Source organism: Triturus cristatus, chromosome 10 (genome assembly GCF_964204655.1).
Source record: "Triturus cristatus chromosome 10, aTriCri1.1, whole genome shotgun sequence".
Lineage (NCBI taxonomy): Eukaryota > Metazoa > Chordata > Amphibia > Caudata > Salamandridae > Triturus > Triturus cristatus.
This window is the reverse complement of record NC_140593.1, coordinates 459231057-459253868: the sequence shown is the minus strand read 5'-3', so window position 1 is coordinate 459253868 and position 22812 is coordinate 459231057. Positions and strand designations below refer to the sequence as shown.

Here is a 22812-nt window from a genome sequence, read left to right as displayed (position 1 = left end):
CTGATATTAGGTGCACAAAAAGAGCTGGGATTCTACTGATAGCTTGCCTAGATTGACCCAATTAAAGGGGACGAGCAGTGCCAGATTGGCCGTAGCGGGCACCGGGAGTTTCCCCGGTGGGCCGCCAGGGTGGGGTCGGTTTTGGGGCCTTGGGGGCTGTTTTTACCAGGCCTCTGCAATATCGGCCCTCTGTAACAAAATTGGCCGCAACCGGCCCTATCAAACATCTCAGCTGCACCCCCACTCCCCCCGGGGGCCTGGGCAAGCTGTTTGCCAGGGCCGGTTTCGGTTCCCAGTCCGGCCCTAGGGACGAGCTCTGCCGTTTAGACTGTCCTACATCGCAGTGCAAAAGTAAAACTAGGGGATCCTAGGCGAGAAGAATATACAATCCATTTTTCTGATGTCACATAATAATTACTACTTGTTTTTAAACCATCACTTTTGTATATAGGAATGGTATAATTATTTTTCTGCTTTTAAATGGAAATGTGCGTAATCTTTGTGGTTTTATATTTAATTTCCAGTTCAAGGAGAACACAAAAATCTTTAAGTGTGCTTCCTCAATACTTGATATGCTGTTTAGCTATATAAATATCAAACCAATTGGGTAGGAAAGTGACTGCTTACCTTTTCACACATCCCCATCAATAGGCTTTCAATGAATGGAGTTGTTTTGTCCTTCAAATTTGTTTGAGTGTCCTCAGCACCAGCATGGTAAATTACACATTTCACTGGATGGATGCTTGTGTTATGACGGTGACGGTTAGATTCTGTACATGGGTGTACTTGAGTATTAAAGTGACACTACATTAAGTCAAAATGTCAACACATCGAAAAGGACTGAAAACTATAATTTAAAACTGTGAATTGAGAGGCTTTCAGATCCTTTTCCAAAATGACTTTTCTAAATGAGAATTGATTTCATTGAGACGAAGCAAGCTACACAAAACAGCAAGATGGTGTGTGGGAGAATAATGTTCCCTTGCGAACTAAACTAAATGATTTAGAAATTGCTCTTCCAGATGTTTCAGATACAAAAAATATGAATGACACAAAAAATAATTCTGGAATAAGAACGCTGCTGTCTGAGGCAACGTTTGGTCGGAAGTTACTATATAGGCATAGATTTGGGTATTGTTCTGTAAAACTGGTTAATGGAGATGGCGTTAATGCGCTGTAAGTCGAACAAAAACTCTGAGGCAGGTTCTATCAAATTTCACTGTTTGTCCGTTTTTGTTTTTTTAAAGTCTAATGGTAATAGTTCCATTTAAATGACTGTGCTTTTATCCTGGTCCGTCTCACCAGACATGATTGACTTTGATTAGATTGACAATTGCCTCATATTGTAATGAGCTCTTAGTGCAAGCTGCATCAAAATGCTGCAGGAGTATGTGTCAAAATATGCTCATGGTCTTTGTCTTCCCATAAATTACACCTCCATTTGTATCTACCATGCCGCTAATGGGAAATAATTGGCAAATTATGTTGGTCCAAATGTACTAACCTGAAGCTTAGTATTGTTACATAGAGCTGCACTATCATGGGTAATTTATTCAGTTTCTGATGGCCAAGTGACAAATTATAAATGACAGTCCAAATTGTGAAATTATCATGGGATTCCTTGAGAAGATTAATTTAAAGCTTTATGGTAGCATCAGCCGGGATGTTCGTTTGATTCCCAAGTAAACACCCTACCCAGTGTGCACCGTATTCCAACACGGAACAATTAGAGAAGTTACATTTGTTTTATTAGTTGGAATATAAGAATGTACAAAATGTTGAAAACTGATTTTTAGATCAGTTTGCAATTGTCATATACTTTCCCTTTCATACGTCTTAAACATTATCGACTACATGGAGCCGAGGAAAAGCGACTTTGACCACTAAGTCCCACACCACCAAAACACTGACCATAAAAGAAGTCTATCTTTAATAAAAACCCCCACCCTACTACACTGAGAGTAGCTATCCAATTAGACTTCGTAGTTTGTGTCTTCACAGTTGTTGAAGGACAACCCGTTGCAGTTTAAAATGTTTTTATTTGCAGGCTCCACACTTTGTCTGCGCTTTTCTGTTCTCCTTTTAGTGATTCAGCTTTATTAAAACATATATTCAGATTGTTTTTTCTCTTTGATGAGAAACATTAACAAAACTACATCTTAAAATTAGAAAAAAAACGCCATGTATGTAGCTCAGGGGAACAGATGTCTCAAAATAGATAAATACGGTGCGCTACATGATAATGGGAATACTTTATTAATTTGTGTTTAAATATGGATGCTGTGTATGAATTCATGATTTGAAAAGTTTTAACTATGGGGGGTCATTATCATAGCGGTGGAACCACCACCGACAGGAGGTCGCTCAAACTGCAGCATTGTGATGCATGCAGTCAGACCGTCAGCTGTCAAGGTACAGACCGCCGCCTCCGGGGTGGCGGTTATAATCGTATCCCTTGAATGGCGGTGGTGCCTGCGCTGGCACCGCTGTCGGGATTACGGTATCCCTTTCCCACAGCTTTTTCATGTTGGTCCCACTGCAATGAAAAGGCTGCCGGAAACAGAATTTGGATGTCCAAAACAGGGCCCTTGTTTCCAGTGGGCTATTGTGAAGTGGCCTTGGGGGCACGTGTAGTGCCCCCAATCACATCCATGCACCGTGTGGCCAGGCACCAAATGGTGAATGGATGTGCAGGAAGTGAACTTTCACTCTGCGGCTTGTGCTGCGTCCCTTTAACTGGGCTGCAGCAAAAGCCGCAATGTTAAAGTGCACTTTGTGACCGCCAACCTGGCAGTCGCATTGCAATAGGGCTGTTGGACTGCCTGCATTCTTGTCGGCTGTCTCCTGACCGCCACAACTGCGGTTGGCTGTCTGACTGTGGGCCATCGTAATGAGGCCCTATAATGTGAAATGACAGGAACTTGGTACAAAACACCTCTATTTATTTACAGCATTGGAATAATATTTAGATAACGTAAAACTGATTAGTGGAAATACTTGAATCAATATTAATCTTTGGACATAAGCACAGACTCCAAAAATCGTATGTCAGAAAAGCATATTGGATAATCTTGATAACGTTTGACACCGAAATATTTGAAGTGCAGGGTACGCAAGAAGCTAATTATGTTGTACAAATCAAACATTTCAACAGATTTCAGCCAACCTCACATTTAACTCCGAATATATTAAGTTTTGGAATTTCCAGATTAGAAAATAGCAAATAGTTTATTGCAAATTTGAATTCCATTAGCACAGAACAGATTTAAGAAATAAAGTGTAACTCGAGGTCATGCTGGCTCCTCAGTCTAAATGACCAAAGGGACATATCCTAAATCCCGCGAGAGATAAGATCCCTAAAGATTCAGTGTTTGAAGCCAAACATTGTAGCAATTCTTATTGGAAAACCAAGTGTTGCAACAACCCCTTCATCAGAAATAGGAATCTGCTAAAGCCCCATGTGATGTCAGTGAAACTCTGCCCCATTTCGTCACTGTTGATCGCATTGCTGGACCCAGCAGCGCTTAAGAAAACATGAACTCTCCATGGCAAAATCTTTAAACGTTTGACTGCAGTATGGGAATCTGCCTTGGTACCTGTGAAGCAAGAATGACAGAGAGACTGATGGATGAAAAAGACTTAAGTGGAGAGGGATAGAAATCGACGGAGAGAAACGGGCAGAGAGAAACTGCGATTGATGGAGTGTTTGATGGCCTCAAAGGAGAGAGGTGCGTGAAAGGGAGATAAATGGTGAAATCTAGAGTGGTGGGAAAAGTAAAAGAAAACAAGAGCTTGCAAATCTAATGCGTCTCGCATTTTGGACCTATTGGCTTTCCCATAGATCTTCGGGGGCTGGTGGGAGATGCATGGGGAAAACTAGTGCTTAATTTGAGCTGGTGGTTTCCAGTGCTCAGCACCAGCACTTAATCATCAACACTGGTGCTTGAGCACCAGTTAAGGAAACATTCATTTTTGGTTGGTGCAGGAAGATTAAGCGATTTGCCCAGAATCACAGGATGTTGAGCTGACACAGACTCGAACTTGGTTCCCCAGTTCCAAGGTCGGCAGCTCTGGCCATTACACCACATCCTGTCCCCACTTGTAGAGTTTCCTGTCATCTATTTTAGGCGGCACTAACTGGAGAAATCGGCTGGTGTAAGCTGCCTCCTGAGGAGAGCCCCAGCACTTATTTATTTACAAATTAACCACTGGGGAAAGCACACGAGGGAGAGAGCAACACATATCATTGGGGATGTAGGGGGAATGAAGCGAGAGCTACATAGAGGAAGACCTACATTGCATGCAGGGAAGGGGGTTTGTAGAGGAAGAGGGAGAGAACATTTCCTGGAAGTACACCAGGAAGAGAACAACACTGAGCACTTGAGCAGGGTTTGCAGAGAGAAGCAGAAGAGGAGAGAGAGCAACACAACCCTGGGGACAGGGATAGCATATAAGAGAGAGCAACACCGGGAAAGCTGGAAGTTTAGAGGGAAAGCACAAGAGGAAGAGAGCAACAAATCACGGGGTGTTTTCAAGAGAGAAGCACATGATGGGGAGAGCAACCTGAAGTACTGGGATATGGGGCTATATAGGAAAGAGCACCATGGAGCTTGGGGAATGGGGGTTTGCAAAGGGAAGAAGCATACAAGATAGTGAATAGCACATAGTTGTGATATTTTGTGGGTGTGGCAAAGTACACAAGGAAGAGAGTAACATGGAGTGCAAGTGGGTTTCAGGGGAGAAGCACACGAGGAAGAGAGCAATGAGGCAGGGATTCTCAGAGGGGACGCACACATGGAAGAGAACAACATTGAACAAGGGATGTCTGTGGGGAGAGAAGCACAAGAGGGAGAGAGCAACAGGATGCATTGGTAATGTTTTCTGGGGGAGACGGACACTGGAGAAAGAAGTATAAGGAGGGTTAGGAGATTGTAGTGGGAAAGCACTCATGGGAGAGAGTAACATGGAGCATCAGAGCAAAGAAAGCACACGATGGACAGATCAACTCAGAATGCGGGGTTAGGAGGATTTGCAGATGGTAAGCACAAAAGGGAGAGAGAAACAGGGTGTTTTGCAGGTGGGGGAGCATACGAGGGAGAGAGCAAAAAGCGGTGTGGGGGAAGTACACAAGGGACAGCTTGTGTAATCAGGCAAAACCTAAAAAGGCATGGGCGCAGTGGCGGTTCCTCCTCAATGACGGAGGAGCATCGCCCAACTGCCTGGCTCAGAGCCAGTAAATTTCAAATAAAACAATGCACTTGCATCATTTTGTTGTTTTACATTTGCTGGCTCTTAGCCAGCGGTGTTGGGAGGGGTGGGGCCGAGGAATGGAAGGTGGGGAGGAGTGCTCACTCCAGTCCCCCCACGCGATCCCACCCGCCTCACTACCCTTTGTTTATTGCAGCCACCGGTGCATGGACCTTTGGAAAGTATCAAATATTGTGACTGCTTTATGGCAGCATTGCTCTGTCATGCTTTCCAGATAAACTAGTTCAACATTTTCCAATCCCCGATCGATTCACTGCTATGTATCTGCTTAAATGGATAGTCATGAAACTCACAAAGTCTAAAGTAAAGAGATACTTTAGAGGTTACTAGAAACAGACAAATGGTTCCTTTAGAATTTGTCTGTCTTGTCACAAACAAATGCAGGATAAGAACCTTGGAAAATTCATACTCATAATTCACATCGGGTGTGAACCAGAACACATTTTCCAACGATGGTGTGAATTTAATTGTGCATTTTTACCAATACTTAAAATACCTATAATCATTAAAACGTACATTATTTCGGTTTAATTCATTCTTTGCCTAAAATCCCAAAACATTTAATTGGAACTTTAAGATTTCCTTAATATGGTATTATTTTTTTCTGCGAGCAGTTGTCGACACATTGAATATATGACAAATTGTGAGAAGTTGTCTGCCAAGGACTACTATGCAGGTTGTATTGCCCTGCACTTTATTTTTCCCTATGTAATTTGTTGTATTTGTCCACAAAATTATACATAAAATCCGTAAAAAAATGATTTTTCTTTTGCAAAAGTGCTGCTACGTACAGCAGGCCACATTGTAGATTTGGACTGGCTGGTGACAATCATGTCTTACTTTTAAAAGACTAAACATGTTTCTGGATCTCCCTATCCCAACCCCAATGGAACTGTTCATTCCATGGTCCCCTACACCATGCAGTGCTTTACACTGATTTTCTTTCTCTCAAGGATTTATGACCCAATATGCACATGTTTCTCCATGTGGAATATTTTCAGCTATTTATGATTTTTCCTTAGTTATCTGAGATGATTTCATTGGATTTAATGGATCAGTCTTTTAATTTGATATTCTGAAACTTTTAAATTGGCTAACTGTTCTGGCATGGCTTTCATGCTTATGCAGACAGTAATTCCGATTTTTATACATAAATGTGTATATTGTGAATCGTTGTAGGACTTTACTTGTCGTTTTAAATGAAGGGAGTGACCAATTGGTTTACTAGTCCCATGAGCATTAAAAGAGCTCTGATGTCAGATAATGTGACATTGACAAAGCTCTCGGATATTTTTGAAATGTTGCCTAGCACTTTGCCTGTGGAATAATTTGTGGAATATAAAAGCGTTTTTGTACTTTTCTAATTCTTATGTTTTTTTGTTGTTGTTGGAACGAGCCATTCAGTACTGCAGAGTGTATACATGTCTTTCAGTGCTTTCTTTATTTTTAAAATGTTAGTTTTTTAAATCTCGTCTAGGCAGCGCATGCGCTGTCTCTTCGAGACATGCTGTCGCTTCGAGACATGCTCTATCGAGAATATGGGCTTGGAGCACTACCTATCTCTTTAATTGTTTCCTCTTTCTGTCCTTTGTAAATGCCTGCTTTTGATTGGATAAATAGCTTACTAGTCCTTTCTTTTGGGCTTTTGTAACCTCCCATACGGATTGCCCCTGTTAAGTGTGCTCTTCCTCTTACAGTTATATATGGTACGCTGAGCACTATCTTTTTGTGGCTTGCCAGCTGCTTTAACTACAACTCACTATGCGCTTATCTTTTTTTGTGGCTTGCTTTGTGTTTGCAGTTGCACTCCATTGTGCTTGCCCCAGCGCAGCACCTTCACCCATCTCCACAACCTACCCCCACCACTACTCCCCTGTCGCTGCTTCCCCTTTGCCAATTTGCCCCCGTGGCTGCTTCTTTTAGTGCATTTCAAAACCAGTGTAAACAAGTGTGAGAGGACGCGCACAAGTTGCCTCCATATTTTCCTTGCTCCCCATTGGGGCGGAGAAGCATTCTTTCTGCAAGCTTATCTTGTCTTGTTTGTTTTTTGTGGCTTGTTTTGTGTTTGCAGCTGTACTCTGGTGTGCTTGCCACAGCGCTGCACCTACACCCGTTTCTGCAACCCGCTCCCACCACCCTTTCCAGGTCGCTGCTTGTCCAGTGCCAATTCCCCCCCCCTCCCCCCCCCCCCGGCGGCTTCTTTTAATGCATTTCAAAAGCACCATAAACAAAAACAAGAGGTTGCACACATGTTGCCTCCACGCTTTCCTTGCTCTCCATTGAGGCAGGCAGGCCTTCTTTCTGGAAAGCACGTGGCCATGCAGCAGCTAGCCCTGCCCTCAGGGATCGATATGGAAGATGGACGCCCACCCAGGCCCCAGTGTCTCTGGTGCAGGCATGCCGCAACGTTGCGCTCTCAACACCTACTGCTTTGTGCATTTGTTGTGCCTGGACTTCATGGTGGCTGAGAAGGAACACCCTGTCTTGGGAGAGCTGCACTCCAAGAAAAGCGAGTAGGGATGTGTGTGTGTGTGTGTGTGTAGGTGTGTGTGTAGGTGTGTGTAGGTGTAGGTGTGTGTAGGTGGGTGGGTGGGTGTGTATTGGTGTGTAGTGCTCACAATTAGTCTCTTAGGGTCATTTTGCTTCCTCCTGGCTCGAACTCATCCACAACAGTCCAGCCCGACGTGGGCTCACACCTCTGTTGCAGCAGTGCTTCTGATACACCTCGACACCTGCCTCGTACTTGCTGTACTTTCCTATTCAGTGATGGCCAACCTCATTCATACCCCTCACACCAGTTTATCATCAAAGCTTACCTCTTGATTTACTTCTGGCAATCTTAACCGACGACCCTTGCATGGAGCTTGCCATACATTGTATTTTACAAATTTCGCACAGCACATATTTTATGTTTAGGGGATGGCTTGTGTTCTGCATGCTCAATTACATTATTTCATACTGCTTTTAGTGTTAACTTACCATACTTTTAGATTTTATCTCTAATATCCGCTTAGCTTCGTGGCAATGCCTTACCTACCCATGTGGTTTCTTTGTGGCTAAGCCGAATCTCTTTACTTTTTCAGGTAAGGTAAATACCATGATAGCCCAGTATAAATAATAGTTGTGTAAAAAATACTTTCATACCTTTTGTTGGGCTACACTTAATTTTGGTAGGTCGTTTTACGTTTTTATTCCTGCATTAATAGCACGTTCCATACTGCTCAAGTCTCTTTGAAGAGAGTTGAATTGATGGGAGGGTGTATGGTCCAAACATCTGGCATCACAACTTTGACTGTTTTTTTTTTTAATTAATTCAAAAACAAAAAATTGTGTTAGGATTTTTCCAATAGTTACTTAACATATGAAGATAGTTTATAATGTTAATTGTATTGTTATGCGTTAGGATTTCTCGATTAGTCTTGTACACACTAACTCTCAAATAGCAATGTTATATGTGTATTTCATTATTTTGCAATAATGCAAAACATTTTCGTCCTCCTGCGAAAGCGTAGAATTTAAAGCCCCCAGTTCAGAGCCAGAGTGAGCAGAAGCACTTACAGGAGATGGCCTCCTTTTATGGTGTTTGCCAGACATGACAGAAAAAGGCAAAGGTATATTTTATTGTTTTATGGCCTCTACAGCCAGGGAAGGAGTTATAGGAGTCACATTTCAGTTAGACATCTGGGTCCTCATTTAAAGTGAAGACAGGCTAATACAGTTATATTTATTTTGAGACTGTTGTACAACACAGTGAACTGTGGCAGTCCTTGAACTCAGAGCAAGGTCCATGCACTGCTCAAACAATCGTGCTTGTAAATTCAGTGCATACTTTTCAGATGTCTGTGTGTTAAATCTATCATCTTATTGTGTTAAGCATAACTTCCCCTTATGCTGATTCTTGAGGCTGTTTAATACTCTAGTGATGCAGTCGCACACAAAATGTTATAGTGCTGTTGATGTGCATCAAGGCACTTGCCTTTCTGTTTGTGCGATAAAAAGCTCTGGAATGTGTCCATAAATGTTTCCATGGGCAAGCATGTATTCATGAATCAGAATGCATGACCCAGTGTATAGTAATTGTATAGCAATTCAATCTCTGGCGGCACAGCGTACAGAATAATGTACTGCATCGCTAAACACTTATAAGGTCCCAAAGGCCACTGCACTCCAAACCAAAACACATAAGACATCATCATTTACAACGCCAATAGCTCTAACTATCGCAAATGCGAGACCTATTGAATTGCAAATACTCGTTCTTCTAGTTACTGACCGCATTTACCATATAGTATACTGTAGGAATGAGCCTGCCAACTAGTACTTTGCAGGTTGTGTTGCTCTGCAATTTATCTTTCTTTCTCAGTTTGTTTGCCCTCAAAACTGGAGAGAACAGCACTGAAAATATGATTTATTTATTAATTTATTTTTCGCAAAAGTGATACCTGGACCTTAGGTTTCTCAAGCATAAATAGTCCCATTTAATGAAAAGGGCAGAGTAGCATATGCAGTTTGGTACAGAAAATATGGAATGTAGTGCACTACTTCTGCATTGAACTCCTGTTGCCTCCATCTAGCATCTCCATGAGGCATTACACCCAAAGATAGGCTGCACTCCTGAAAAGGTCCTATATTTCTTTAACTTACCATAAGTTGTCTTCTCTAATGGTAAGAACATTACCACTTATTCTTCCTTCAGGGTCTCACCCCCTCTCCTAGGTACTTTCACTGTGCTTAGCAAGTCTCTGGATTCCACAATCACTGGATCGTTCAAATAATTAGATGGTTGCAGCCAGACAATAAGTCAAGGCTAGCAATGACTGAGTTTCACCAGTGGGACCAAAGCTTTCACAGCCTACATTTGTCAGTGTTAGATGGATGTTTGTAGGCAAAAATGAGTGCAGCACTCAGAGGCTCACACAATGTGTTAAATATGTTACCTTCCATTGTACGGAGGTTAGGCAGCGGAAGCTTCTTTGCTTCAGCAGTCCACTTGACCAAAGTTGCAACCCATCAGGTGGCCAAATGAAGGCGTCCATCTTCATGATTTGGAAAAATGATAGCTCTCTGCTACCAGGGAGCGAATTTAGACATCTGATTAATTGCAGACTTAAGCTCAGTCTTACACTAAGTTCAATTTTACACTTATGCATTTGTCTTGTTGGGAATTTTGAGGTGGTCTGTTTTTGTTCTGCTTCTAGTCTTTTTGTATATAAACGTAAAAAAGTTTTGCGGTGCTGACTATTAAATTGTCATTTAATGTAGGATGCGCCACAATAGCTGGTTGGAATCTTCTGATGTGTCTGTTGCTCGGTCCGTAGTAGATAATTGACATCTATATACGCGCTTTAATTTAGTGTAAACACTGCTTGAAAAGTTTGGAGAACTTGTACTTTATTTTTGTAATTCTGTGAATGGCAATTTGAATAATAACTGTCATGGCTCAGGTAAGGTTAAGAAGGCATTGCTCCAGTATTATTTGCTGGTGATCACATTCCCATCTCAAGAATGAAGAGTATCAGCAATTTGTTAATTGGTACTCCCATGATAGGTCTTACCTGCAGTTCTCTGACAATTTTTGAAAATCTGAAACAATGTTTTTTTATCCTAAAAGTACAAAATCCTGGATGAATTTCATGGGAGTCTAAGGAACTCCAAAAATGTAGTACCTTCCTCTACCTTGTGGTATAAGGCCTTTACTTTTCCATAGTTCATGAAAATCAATCCAGTTAACTGAGCCACAATTCACTTTACCTTGAGTCTTGGAGGTAAGGAACCTATGACACACATTTTTGTGACAGAGTATCCCAGAAGGGGGAGGGGTTGTATCCAAAGAAGGGTCTGTGGTGCTGAACATTGTTTTATGAAGAGACTAGCGGGCCTTCCTCAAGCATCACCCAGCTTTGTGTTGCCTGATGAAGTGGGTAAAAGAATATGTTATGTTGAGGATCAGATTTTGGTACTTCCTCTTATTTTGTGCATCTCAATTTGGATCAACACTGAGATTAATCATAACCTTCTCAGAGGTGGTCTTCACAGTTCCCTCAGTCAATCATAGCAATGAATTGTCATTAGATTTGGGCATACTCAGTCTGTTTTCTAAACCTGATTGTCTCATCAGGTTGAAAAATAACATCATCTTGCGGCTTGCGGTAGACAGTCACAGTATCTGTTTCGTATGATGCCTTATTAACTACAGAGGGCTGTGGGGGCAAAGAATAATGCTCACTATTACCTCATGTCCCTGCTTTATATTTACTGTAAATTTAACATAAGCTCTACTAAATTAGGCGATAGAGTAGACATGCAGCCTCTATACCTCCTAAAATGCACAGTTATCTTCTCTTAATGTGGACAACCTTGGAACCTACTTTGCCCAGTGTAATGAGGTATGTCACTGTTGTCAATCTTTGCTGGTTATGGAATGCATTTACAGAATGGAAGAAAAGTAACTAATTCCATGTGGATTTTGGGAAATACATTGCCATCCCTTATTTAATGCTACTACCATTGGACTGCTCTTAGCAATTGATATTTGTGTTGGGTGATAGCATAACAAACTACACTTGATGTTTCTGGTAGTGCTAGACCACACAGGAGCGGCCATCATGTGTACACTGTAACCACTGCTTAATTTGTTTGAAAAATGTTTAGGGGCTCATGCTTTTTTGTGTGGTGCCCACTATTGAACGCCGGGTTACTGAATATCAAGAATACCTAGTTCTGATCCCATTTCATCCCGCTTTCTTGCACCACCCTGCAATTCTCACTTTGTATTTCACTTTGCAGGTTATTTTTCATCTCTGCTTAGTACTATTATCACTGATGTTCCATATATTCCCTCCTCCTCCTCCTTTCTCCCTTTCTCTTTGTTGCTGTGGGTCAAAGCCACAGGGTAGGAACGAAGTCCTGTTCCTCAAAAATGAGAGCTGGTGGCCGCCCCTGCAACTAGCACACAAACTGATCTCTGACTGTAACTTAAATGAACATGACGCCACCTCTTCATGCGCCTGGAACTGACTCAATATGTACTTGGATGTACCAGACTAAGAGTGGTCTAGAGGTTCGTTGTATTTAGCTTGCCTGTTGCCCCCACTACTATTGGCGTTCAATGCACGGCACTAATTTGGAGTCTAGTGGTAAAAAACGCATACGATTTAAGCATGAAATTTGAGTATTTGTTGGTCATCCTAACGCTATGGTCTTCAACATCTCCATATTTTATTATTCTGATGCATTAATATGTAGAAATTGGATTTTGCACAAACTCTATTTCTAAATATTTGTTTACTCGTGGCATTTTGTATTCAAACACAATTGCATTTATACATCCTTTTTCTGTGCTCTTAATTTAATGTGCTTCATATTAGTATACATGACTGTTTAGTGCACACCGTAAGTATATAGCGGTAGCGTGCACTGCCCGTAAATTACGGAGAGCATTTAGCCTACAGTTTCCTCCTGCATCCTCAGAGTTGTATATTTTCCTCTTTCTCCGGTCCATTATAAATGCATATATTTCAGGCTGTATTACGGGGTCGCTGTCGATCTTCAGTCGTGGAGCAGACATCAGACCGTGTTTAGAACAAGCTCCAATCACTGAATATGTATATTTGGCATGATAGGAGCTGTCAAAGCTTGTTGTGTGATCTGCTTTTGAAAGGATGCCATTAACAGCAAAAGGGATATATTCGTTCTCAGAATTGGTGTCTTTGGGGCATTGCCTCCACCAGTCTTGCTGATCGGCTCTTCTTTTGAAAGTATGAAGGTGCAGCACTTGAAAGAGCGATGATGAAGCCTGACAGCTCAACCGCATTAATCCGCGCTCCCCCTGGAGCTGCACCGCACTGAGGACGCACATCCCCTCCCTGGACTCTCCTAAGCCTTTGGAGTGTCATCAGCCATGTCCAGGGGCATCCGCTGTAAGGCTGTTACTAAGCCACGAATCAGATGCAGTCTAGGTGTGACCAAGAGGAGCATAATTGGATCTGTGTCTGTAATGAAGACACCTAAAATAGCCCCCTGCTTCCCAAGAAGCGAACTAGCACTCGGGCTCATGCTCAAAGTTTCACGTTTGTTATTTCTCTCATTAAAGTTGGTTTTTTTTGTAGTTTTTTTGTTCAGAAATGAAGTTGACCTGCAAGATTCACAGCTGCTCTGTACTTGGGGTTTTCTCATTCCCTGTTAGAGGCGTGATTCGCGGTGCTCTTGGTACTCCTGTACCCATCGCTCCAGTGCGTTGATACACTGGCGTTTTTATTGGCCCAACCCATAAACCGCCATTGTGGGAAATTTGACTTCTGTATTGGGAAGTTTCCTACCTTATAGTGTATAAGGTTTCCTATCAGTTCAAATTTACAGTAAAAATTTGTTTAATACCGAAATTATGAAATTTCCCTTCTGAGAGGTGTTTTTTCTGAGATTTCCACCTATGAATTGGCCATCATGTAATGCTGCAATTAAAACCCGGCGCCCCGCAGATCGTCGCTGACCCCTTGGCCTGGTGCACGCGGCAGTTGACAGGGGCTGCTAGGATGAAGCTGGCAGATGCTGGGGAGGGGAGGGGTCAGGGAATGAGGGAGGTGGGAGAGGCAGCAAGGTGGACAGCAGGTAAAGGGTGGGGCATGAGCTACAGAAACCGTCAGTAGTGAAGTACGGATGAGAACGAAATGGGAAGACCAGGAAGGTGATGTGGTGGAGGACAGAGGGAGGGGAGAAAGACTGAAAGAGAAGAGGATGGTAGGAAAGAATGACGGGATGAATACAATCAAGAGGGCCTGGATGAGATGGAGTGAGGATGATGTTGGGGAGAAAAGAAGAGCAATCCGTGTTAGGGGGTGCATTCAGATCTAGGAGTGGCAGTGCTGAATAGGTCAGCTGTAGGAAACACGCGCTACGTACATACTCTTCTATGTTATTAATTAGTGGCAGATCTCAAATCTCTATATACTTTTGTCTCTCCTTCACCTTTCTTCCCCATTGCCTTTTCTCCCCACATCTATGGTCCTTCTTGCTGTCACTCCCCTTTCTTTGTTCCTTATCCACTGGCATATACCAAGGTGGAAGCTGTGGTAGCTACACAGACATTTGCGTCCGTGCCGGCTCCCGCAGGTGCCGCGTTACGGCTCCCACAGGTGCCGCGTGCCGGCTCCCGCAGGTGCCGCATGCCGGCTCCCGCAGGTGCCGCATGCCGGCTCCCGCAGGTGCCGCGTGCCGGCTCCAGGAGGTGCCGCGTGCCGGCTCCAGGAGGTGCCGCGTGCCGGCTCCCACAGGTGCCGCGTGCGGGCTCCCGCAGGTGCCTCGTACCGGCTCCCACAGGCACCCTGTGACAGCTCCTTTAATCCCATCACTTGTTTCCTCTACTCCACTATGAAATGTGAACTATCACCAGTTGCCACTGACTGCAGCTCCTGTACATATTGTCTCCTTTTTTCAGTGGCGTAGTGCAAAATTATACCCCCCTTGCAGAATGTGATGAGAGGCCCATTAAACGCCCATATCTCACAAGTATTCTTGTGCCATGGGCTGAAAGGGAAGCTTTCTGTCGTGTAAACTGCAAATAAACACTTTAATACTATTTGCACGTGTAAAGGAATACATAATTAGATATGTTTGTTGTTCATGTAAAGATGTTACTCGTCTTTGATACTTCTGAAAATTCAGAAATGACCAGGCAGATCGCTCCCCTCACCACCACGCAGCCCCCAGTGTGACCGCTTCTCGCTGCCGTGCCCTGACTGCCTGTGCCTGCCTTCTGTGACCGAGTGCCAGTGTCCTCTTCTCTGATTTTGTGCCCCGAGTGCCTGTGTCCGCTTTTTCATTCTGTGCCCCGAGTGCCTGTGTCCTTGGTATTGTTGCCCTGATTTGTGCTCCCTTTTCTTTTGTTGCCCTGATTGTGCTCCCTTTTACTTTTTGATTCCCTCGTCTCGCTGCGTCACCCCCTTGCCGCCCGTTTTCCCACTGCCGCGTCCCGGTAGCTCCGCCCCCTTGCACCCCATTGGCCGCCCGCTCCCACCTCCCAGCTGCTCCTCCCTCCCTCTTGCCCTCATATGGAGGCCGCGCGCAGCGGGCGCGCCGCTGGCGCGCCGAAGGCAAGCCCGTCTGCGCCCGTCCGCGCCTGGACCGCGCCCAGCGCCAGACCCCCTGGCCCCCGCAGTTGCCAGCCCACCCGCCGGACCTACGACGCCGCCACCCTCCTCGCACTCAACACCAGCCGGATCCCCGGTTGCTGCCGAGCCGCCCCAAGACGCACCCACGGACCCTTCACCTGCCAATCCTGCAAGTTCTCCTGCATTCGGACCCGTACCGCACCCGCCAAGCCAAGCACCAGCAGCAACCACCTGAAGTGCATCCTGCTCAACACCCGCTCCATCCACAGACACGCCGTGGAACTCTGGAACCTGCTCGACACCACATCTCCAGACTTTGCCTTCCTCACAGAAACCTGGATGAACGCCTCCTCAGCGCCCGCCATCGCCATCGCCATCCCGGACGGATACAAGATCACCCGGAGGAACCGAGTCAACCAGACAGGAGGAGGCATCGCCATCGTCCACAAGAACACCATCCACATCACGACCAACTCCGACGACACCCTCACAGCCGCCGAACATCTTCACTTCCAGATAATCACCGACCCAAGACCACACTCAGAGGCACCCTCATCTACAGACCCCCAGGACCCCGCACACAATTCAGCGAAGACATCGCAGACTTTATCAGCCCACACGCCCTCCCCTCCGCTGACTACATCCTCCTAGGGGACCTCAACTTCCACCTGGAGAACAACAACGACAACAACACCACCACCCTGCTGGACAACCTCGCCAACCTCGGACTCAAGCAACTGGTGAACACCCCCACCCACTACGCCGGACACACGCTTGACCCAGTCTTCTCCTCCAGCAAGTACATCTCCTTCAGCCACTCCACCGGACTCCACTGGACAGACCACAGCTGCGTCCACTTCAGCTTCAGAAGAACCACGACTCACCACCACCCGCAACAGGCTCCCCGCAGGAGCTGGAACAAGATCACCACCGACCAGCACGCCACATCACTAAGCCAGAACCCTCCCGCCAGCTCAGCGGACCCCAACCAAGCAGCCAACAACCTCACACAGTGGATCACCAACTGCACTGACGACCTCGCACCTCTGAAAAACCATCCCATCAGGCCCAACAGCAAGAAAGCCTCCTGGTTCAACAACGACCTCAAGAACTCCAAGTAGAACTGCTGCACCCTCGAGAGCCTGGCAAAAAAACCCGACTACAGACAACATGACCGCCCTCAAGCACGCCTCCCGCAAACACCACCAGCTGATCCACACCACCAAGAAGACAGCATTCAAAGAACGACTAGACAACAACGCACACAACAGCAAGGAACTCTTCAGCATCGTCAAAGAGCTCTCCAACCCCAGCGCCGGAAACAACGACATCACTCCCTCACAAGACCTCTGCGACTCACTCGCCTCGTTCTTTCACCGCAAGATTGCCGACATACACAACAGCTTCGGCGCACAGACCATGCACCCAACCACCGAACCGACACCCCCCAACACCACCCTCCGCGCCTGGACCCGGTCAGCACCGAAGACACCATCCACACGATGAACACCATCCACTCCGGATCACCAACCGACCCATGCCCCCACCACGTCTTCAACAAGGCCGACTCCGTCATCGCACCCCAACTCCGGGACATCATCAACTGCTCCTTCAACACCTCCACCTTCCCGGAGAGCTGGAAGCATGCCGAACTCAGCGCCCTCCTGAAGAAACCATCAGCAGACCCCACCGACCTCAAGAACTACCGCCCCATCTCGCTCCTCCCGTTTCCTGCCAAAGTCATCGAGAAGACCGTCAACAGACAGCTAGCCGCCTTCCTCGAGACAGCACCGAGACCGCCCTCATCGCAGCCACTGACGACATCCGAGCCCTGCTCGACAACGGGGAAACAGCGGTCCTCATCCTCCTGGAAACAGCGGCCCTCATCCTCCTGGACCTCTTCGCAGCGTTCGATACCGTCTGCCACCGCACCCTAGTGCAGCGCCTCAGCAAAATCGAAATCCAAGAGAAGGCACTAGAGTGGATCATCTCGTTCTTCGCCGGAAGAACCCAGAGAGTCCGCCTACCCCCGTTCAGATCCGAGGCCACCAAAGTAATCTGCGGCGTACCACAAGGATCATCACTCAGCCCCACCCTCTTCAACGTCTACATGAGCCCCCTCGCAGCCATCGCACGCCAACACAACCTCAACATCATCTCCTACGCCGACGACACCCAGCTGATCCTCTTCCTCACCAACGACTCAGCCACCGCCAGAACCAACCTACACGAAGGGATGAAAGACGTAGCCGAGTGGATGATGAACAGCCGATTGAAACTGAACCTCAGACAAGACGGAAGTCCTCATCCTTGGATCATCACCCTCTGCCTGGGACGACTCCTGGTGGCCCCTGCCCTGGGCAGCGCACCCAAACCAACGGACCACGCACGCAACCTGGGCTTCATCCTGGACTCTTCCCTCCCGATGACCAGACAAGTCAACGCCGTCTCATCATCATGCTTCAACATCCTACGCATGCTCCGAAAGATCTTCCGATGGATTCCCACCGAAACCAGGAAGACGGTCACCCAGGCACTCGTCACCAGCCGACTGGATTACGGAAATACCCTCTACACTGGAACCACAGCCAAACTACAGAAAAGACTCCAACGCATCCAGAACGCCTCCGCACGACTCATCCTTGACATCCCCCGACACAGCCACATCTCCGGACACCTGAGAGACCTGCACTGGCTCCCCGTCAGCAAGAGAATCACGTTCCGTCTCCTCACCCACGCACACAAGGCCCTCCACAACCTGGGCCCCAGGTACCTCAACAACTGCCTGACCTTCTACACTCCCACCCGCCAGCTACGATCGACCAGCCACGCCCTCGCCGCCGTTCCACGCATTCGAAGAGCCACCATGGGAGGAAGATCCTTCTCCTACCTGGCAGCCAAGACTTGGAACTCCCTCCCCATCCACCTCCGTCTGACCCAAGACCACCTCTCCTTCAGGAAGAAACTCAAGACCTGGCTGTTCAAGCAGTAGTGGTCCCCCCTCCCCCTGCGCCTTGAGACCCTCCGGGTGAGTAGCGCGCTCTACAAATTTCTTGATTGATTGATTGATTGTAATGAACTCCGATTATAGACTGAAAATTTAAGGGCAGATGTGCAACTTTTTTTGTGGTCCTTAAGTTAGGACATAGTCAGGCAATTGTATTTCAGAAAGCTAAGTATTTGAGTTTTTCATAAGAAAGTTACCCTAACACGCATAGTTCAACTAGTATGAAAGAGTTATTATGAATAAACCTGGGAGCCATTGCCCTTTCATAGACAAATGGGTAAACAAAAAAGGAAATTATAAAACTATTATAGTACTTACGAGGTGACAGAAAGAGCAAGTTGCAAAATGGTGTCATTTAAACGGTAGAGGAAATTGCAGTAGCAGGACAAATTGAAAACAAAATGATTTTTTCGCTCATGTTAGGGACATAAAAATACTGGACTAGCTTGTGAGGCAGAAGGGAATAGCGGGAAACATCTACAATAAACAAAAATATTGTATACCTGCCCATTACCAGCAGAAAATTCATGAGTTTTTCTACTGTTTGTGGCAATGCAAGCCATCTCATGGAGTACCATACTTACCATAGGTCACTTAGTCTCAAACTTTAAAAAAAGGAAAAGATCCTGCATTCTGATTTTTCTTATTTTTATACATTTAAAAAATGTATTTTCCTTAAGATCAGCTGCGGAATTTTCAAACATTGCCTTTTAAGTCTGATAACCTCTCCTGATTTGTATTACTTTTTATTTAGAAAGACTTTACTTGATGCTTTTGTTCCTCCAGAATGAGTCCTAATAATGCAATACAACCTTTGTTCCTTTGTAGAACATGCAAACAATACCTTTTGATTTTCACAAATAGCACTATTTGGCTTTTGTACAATCACTCTACATTTATGCTTTAAAAGTTAACTAATGAAACACAGATTTCTGACAAGATTGGTCTGTTGCCTGTTTGTTTCCAGCCAAAGGATGAGAACTATCGAAGCCTGCCACGCGACACCAGTGGATGGTCTAACCAATTTCAACGAGAAAATGCCCGGTCGTCATTGAGTGCCACTCATCCCATGGTAGACAAGTGGCTAGAGAGACAAGAGCAGGTAATCCTTTGTCATGTGGTGTCGTGTAAGTTCCGTGCGAAGATGTCTTACAAGGTAGTACACATATATTCGCCGTGTAATAGATCTCATTTTCAGAGCTTTCGCATAATTTCATTGGTTGGATTTTACATATTTCAATGCATGAAATCTGTTCATCAAAAAGTATACTCCTTCTTCTCTTGAATAAATCAAATCAATTAGCTTGTTAGACAAATCACGTAGTAAATAAACAGCCCAATACCCTGGACGATACTGAGAATGTGTACTGCCTTATTTGGTAAACACTTAAACATTCTGAGCCTCATGGGCTTTCCCTCAGCTCTGGTCATCTCTTGGCCTGTTGTGTGTTAGTGCTGCCCGCCACAACATATTGAATGGGTTAATAAATCAATCCACTTCAACCATTGGCTCTCTTCAGTGTGACTTCTAGCATTTTGCTTAAGCTCGTTTGCTATTCCACTTAAAGTATTGTCCGATTCACTGCCAAGGATGGTAGGCCAATCTGTTTTCATTTCATGTTTTTCTTTCTTTATTTTTCGATGGGTCAGTTTTTTCCTTTTTTTGAAAGCATATGCGTCCCACCTTTAGCAGCATTTTTCCTTTTTATTACTTTTATTATTTAGTTTTACACTGCCAACACTTTCTGATATTGGTAAAAACCAATAGTAAATGTGGCGAAACTGTTCTGTTTTTTAGTTACGGGACAAAAACATGTTTTTCTCTTTGTACTAATTAACATGTCACTTTCGAAACCTAAAACTTTTCATATTAATGCGGAGTCATTCTAAACAACGTAATCCTTAAATATTAATAAGGGAGAGTTAAATTAGGAACAGCTCATCATTTTATGACTCTGAACACTAAAATCCAGTTGGCCAGTTCTTCTGTTATGAGACCGAACCTCATGTATGTTAGCAACATTGGAAGTAGACAGAACCCCAAAATAAGACATCTTAGGGGCTGATTACGATGTCGGTCAGAAAGGCTCCGAATGGCATTCGGTTTGTCCGTTTCGAACCTGTCTTTCTGACCGATTTGGAGAGCCTTCCGACCGACCGATTATGATAGTCAGAAACCATTCGGACTTTCCGACTCAGTTCTGAACGTCATTCAGAGTAACCGAGTCATTTGGAGCTGACTCGTATGGGTCTACAGAGAGCATTTCCGACTGACGTATTACGATGTCTGAGTCAGACAGCCTTTCCAAATCGGTTGCTCCGACACTGATCGGCTTTTGTAATACGACTTTGGGGGCCTGTAGCAGGCCCCCCTTCACCCGGGGCCCTCCAAATGGGGCCGATAGGTGGTACCCTTGGTACCCCTCTTCAATATCATGCACAGTGTGGCAGGCACCATGGGGTGCCTGCCACAGGGTGCACGACTTTCCCCACCCCTTTTTTCAATGGGAGCCTATGTAGTCAGTCGGAACACAGACTCCCATTGAAGTCAATAGGAGTCCGACCAAAAGGTGTTCTGAACCATCGTAATCAGTCGGTCGGACAACCCTAATCCGATTTGGTCGGAAACCATTCCTAGACCGAGTCGGTCGGAATGCTTTTCAACGGACATTGAAATGATGCCTTCCGTTTGATTCTAAATGGGGAGTCACATCTGATGCCACAGAATGTTGACGTCTAGGTATTGAGGGCAACTCAGTAGCATGATGGTCATTGCACAACATCCTGCATCCCAGCTGGCTTTAATACTGTGGCCAAACCTTTGCCGTTAAAGGATAACACAAAAATGTTGCATTGTATCTTGACCACATAATTAATGTTCACCATTGAACGTAGATTTGATACTTGAATATAGCTGTGTTTTTGGAGGATGTTTCTATTTCATATGGGTATGTTTAGTGTTGCTTGATGTTTTGGGTTCTGCTGAGGAAAGTTCATTGGGTGCACAAGCATTGGTATAGTGATTGGGTATTAGGTTTGGGCACTAATTTGTGGACATTTGAGTATTAAATATGAGTAAGGCAAGTTCATTGGCCAAGTGGGAAAACGGTTTGTGGTTATTTGCATGTTAATGGAGTATGTCCATGGGCCTTTGGATAATATTCAATTTGTGGGCATGCAGGATTTCGATGCCATGAGTTTTGTCATGCTTTTAAGTAAGTGTAACAAAGGACAGTGCTATAAGAAATGAGACAATAGCCAGCTTGCTATTATGTTGTCATAGAAATTGGTTTTGCAGAGTTGGAGCTATTTAAAAAAAACCTTACTACAGCTAATCATCTAACAGGATGGGCAAAAAAAACATTGGGTTTTGGCATGGTTTTGCTACTTGAAGTCAGCTGATATTAGCTTGACTCGCATAGTTTTTTTTAATATTAAATGAATGAATGTGTCCGTGCTTGCAATGAAACTTTATTTTCTTTCTCACACTCTTAAGGTTTTTAGGCTCTGTACACATTGTACTGGGATTGCCCCCAATGAAATACTGACCTGATTAGCTACCGGGAGTTATTGGGCAATTGGTTGCATTTTTATTGAAACCACTGGCTATGAGCAGAGCGTTACAACAAACAAATGATGGACGGAATGCTGACAATGCAAACATTCTCCCCCAGTCAAGAGATCTGGGTTAAATCCATCGTTCTTTTGCCCACTACACCACTCCAGTTTAGACATGGCCATATGCAAATCAGTCTTGACCCTGTGCCTCATGGGAACAGTCCAGCCCGAACTGCCAAGCCATGTCTTCCCTGGACCGGAATCAAGCATCCTAGGACCGGTTTCTGGCTATCAGCCGTCATCAGCCAGGATAGCTTGACTCCAGTGGCGTAGTGAGCACAGGTCCCACGTCTGGGAATACCCATCCCACTTAGGGCGAAAAGCGTTACAACAAACAAATGATGGACGGAATGCTGACAATGCAAACATTCTCCCCCAGTCAAGAGATCTGGGTTAAATCCATCGTTCTTTTGCCCACTACACCACTCCAGTTTAGACATGGCCATATGCAAATCAGTCTTGACCCTGTGCCTCATGGGAACAGTCCAGCCCGAACTGCCAAGCCATGTCTTCCCTGGACCGGAATCAAGCATCCTAGGACCGGTTTCTGGCTATCAGCCGTCATCAGCCAGGATAGCTTGACTCCAGTGGCGTAGTGAGCACGGGTCCCCACGTCTGGGAATACCCATCCCACTGAGGGCGAAAAGCGTTACAACAAACAAATGATGGACGGAATGCTGACAATGCAGACATTCTCCCCCAGTCAAGAGATCTGGGCGCAATTCTATACAGTCATTATGGTTTGTTTAGTGTGTCACAGCACTAATCCTGAATAAAACGTGCAACATTCCTGCTATTCATTTTCTTTTTTAT

At 45.1% G+C, this 22812-nt stretch overlaps 1 protein-coding gene across 8 annotated transcripts in view; it reads left to right on the top strand.

Moving 5' to 3' along the window:
* Positions 1-22812, top strand: part of PARD3 (par-3 family cell polarity regulator) — a 1320414-nt gene that overhangs the window by 549400 nt on the left and 748202 nt on the right. For all 8 annotated transcript variants that reach the window (XM_085631870.1, XM_085631866.1, XM_085631868.1 and 5 more), the window contains exon 5: positions 19349-19483. In XM_085631870.1, coding sequence (XP_085487996.1) covers positions 19349-19483 — 135 coding nt within the window. The remainder of the gene's footprint in view (positions 1-19348; positions 19484-22812) is intronic.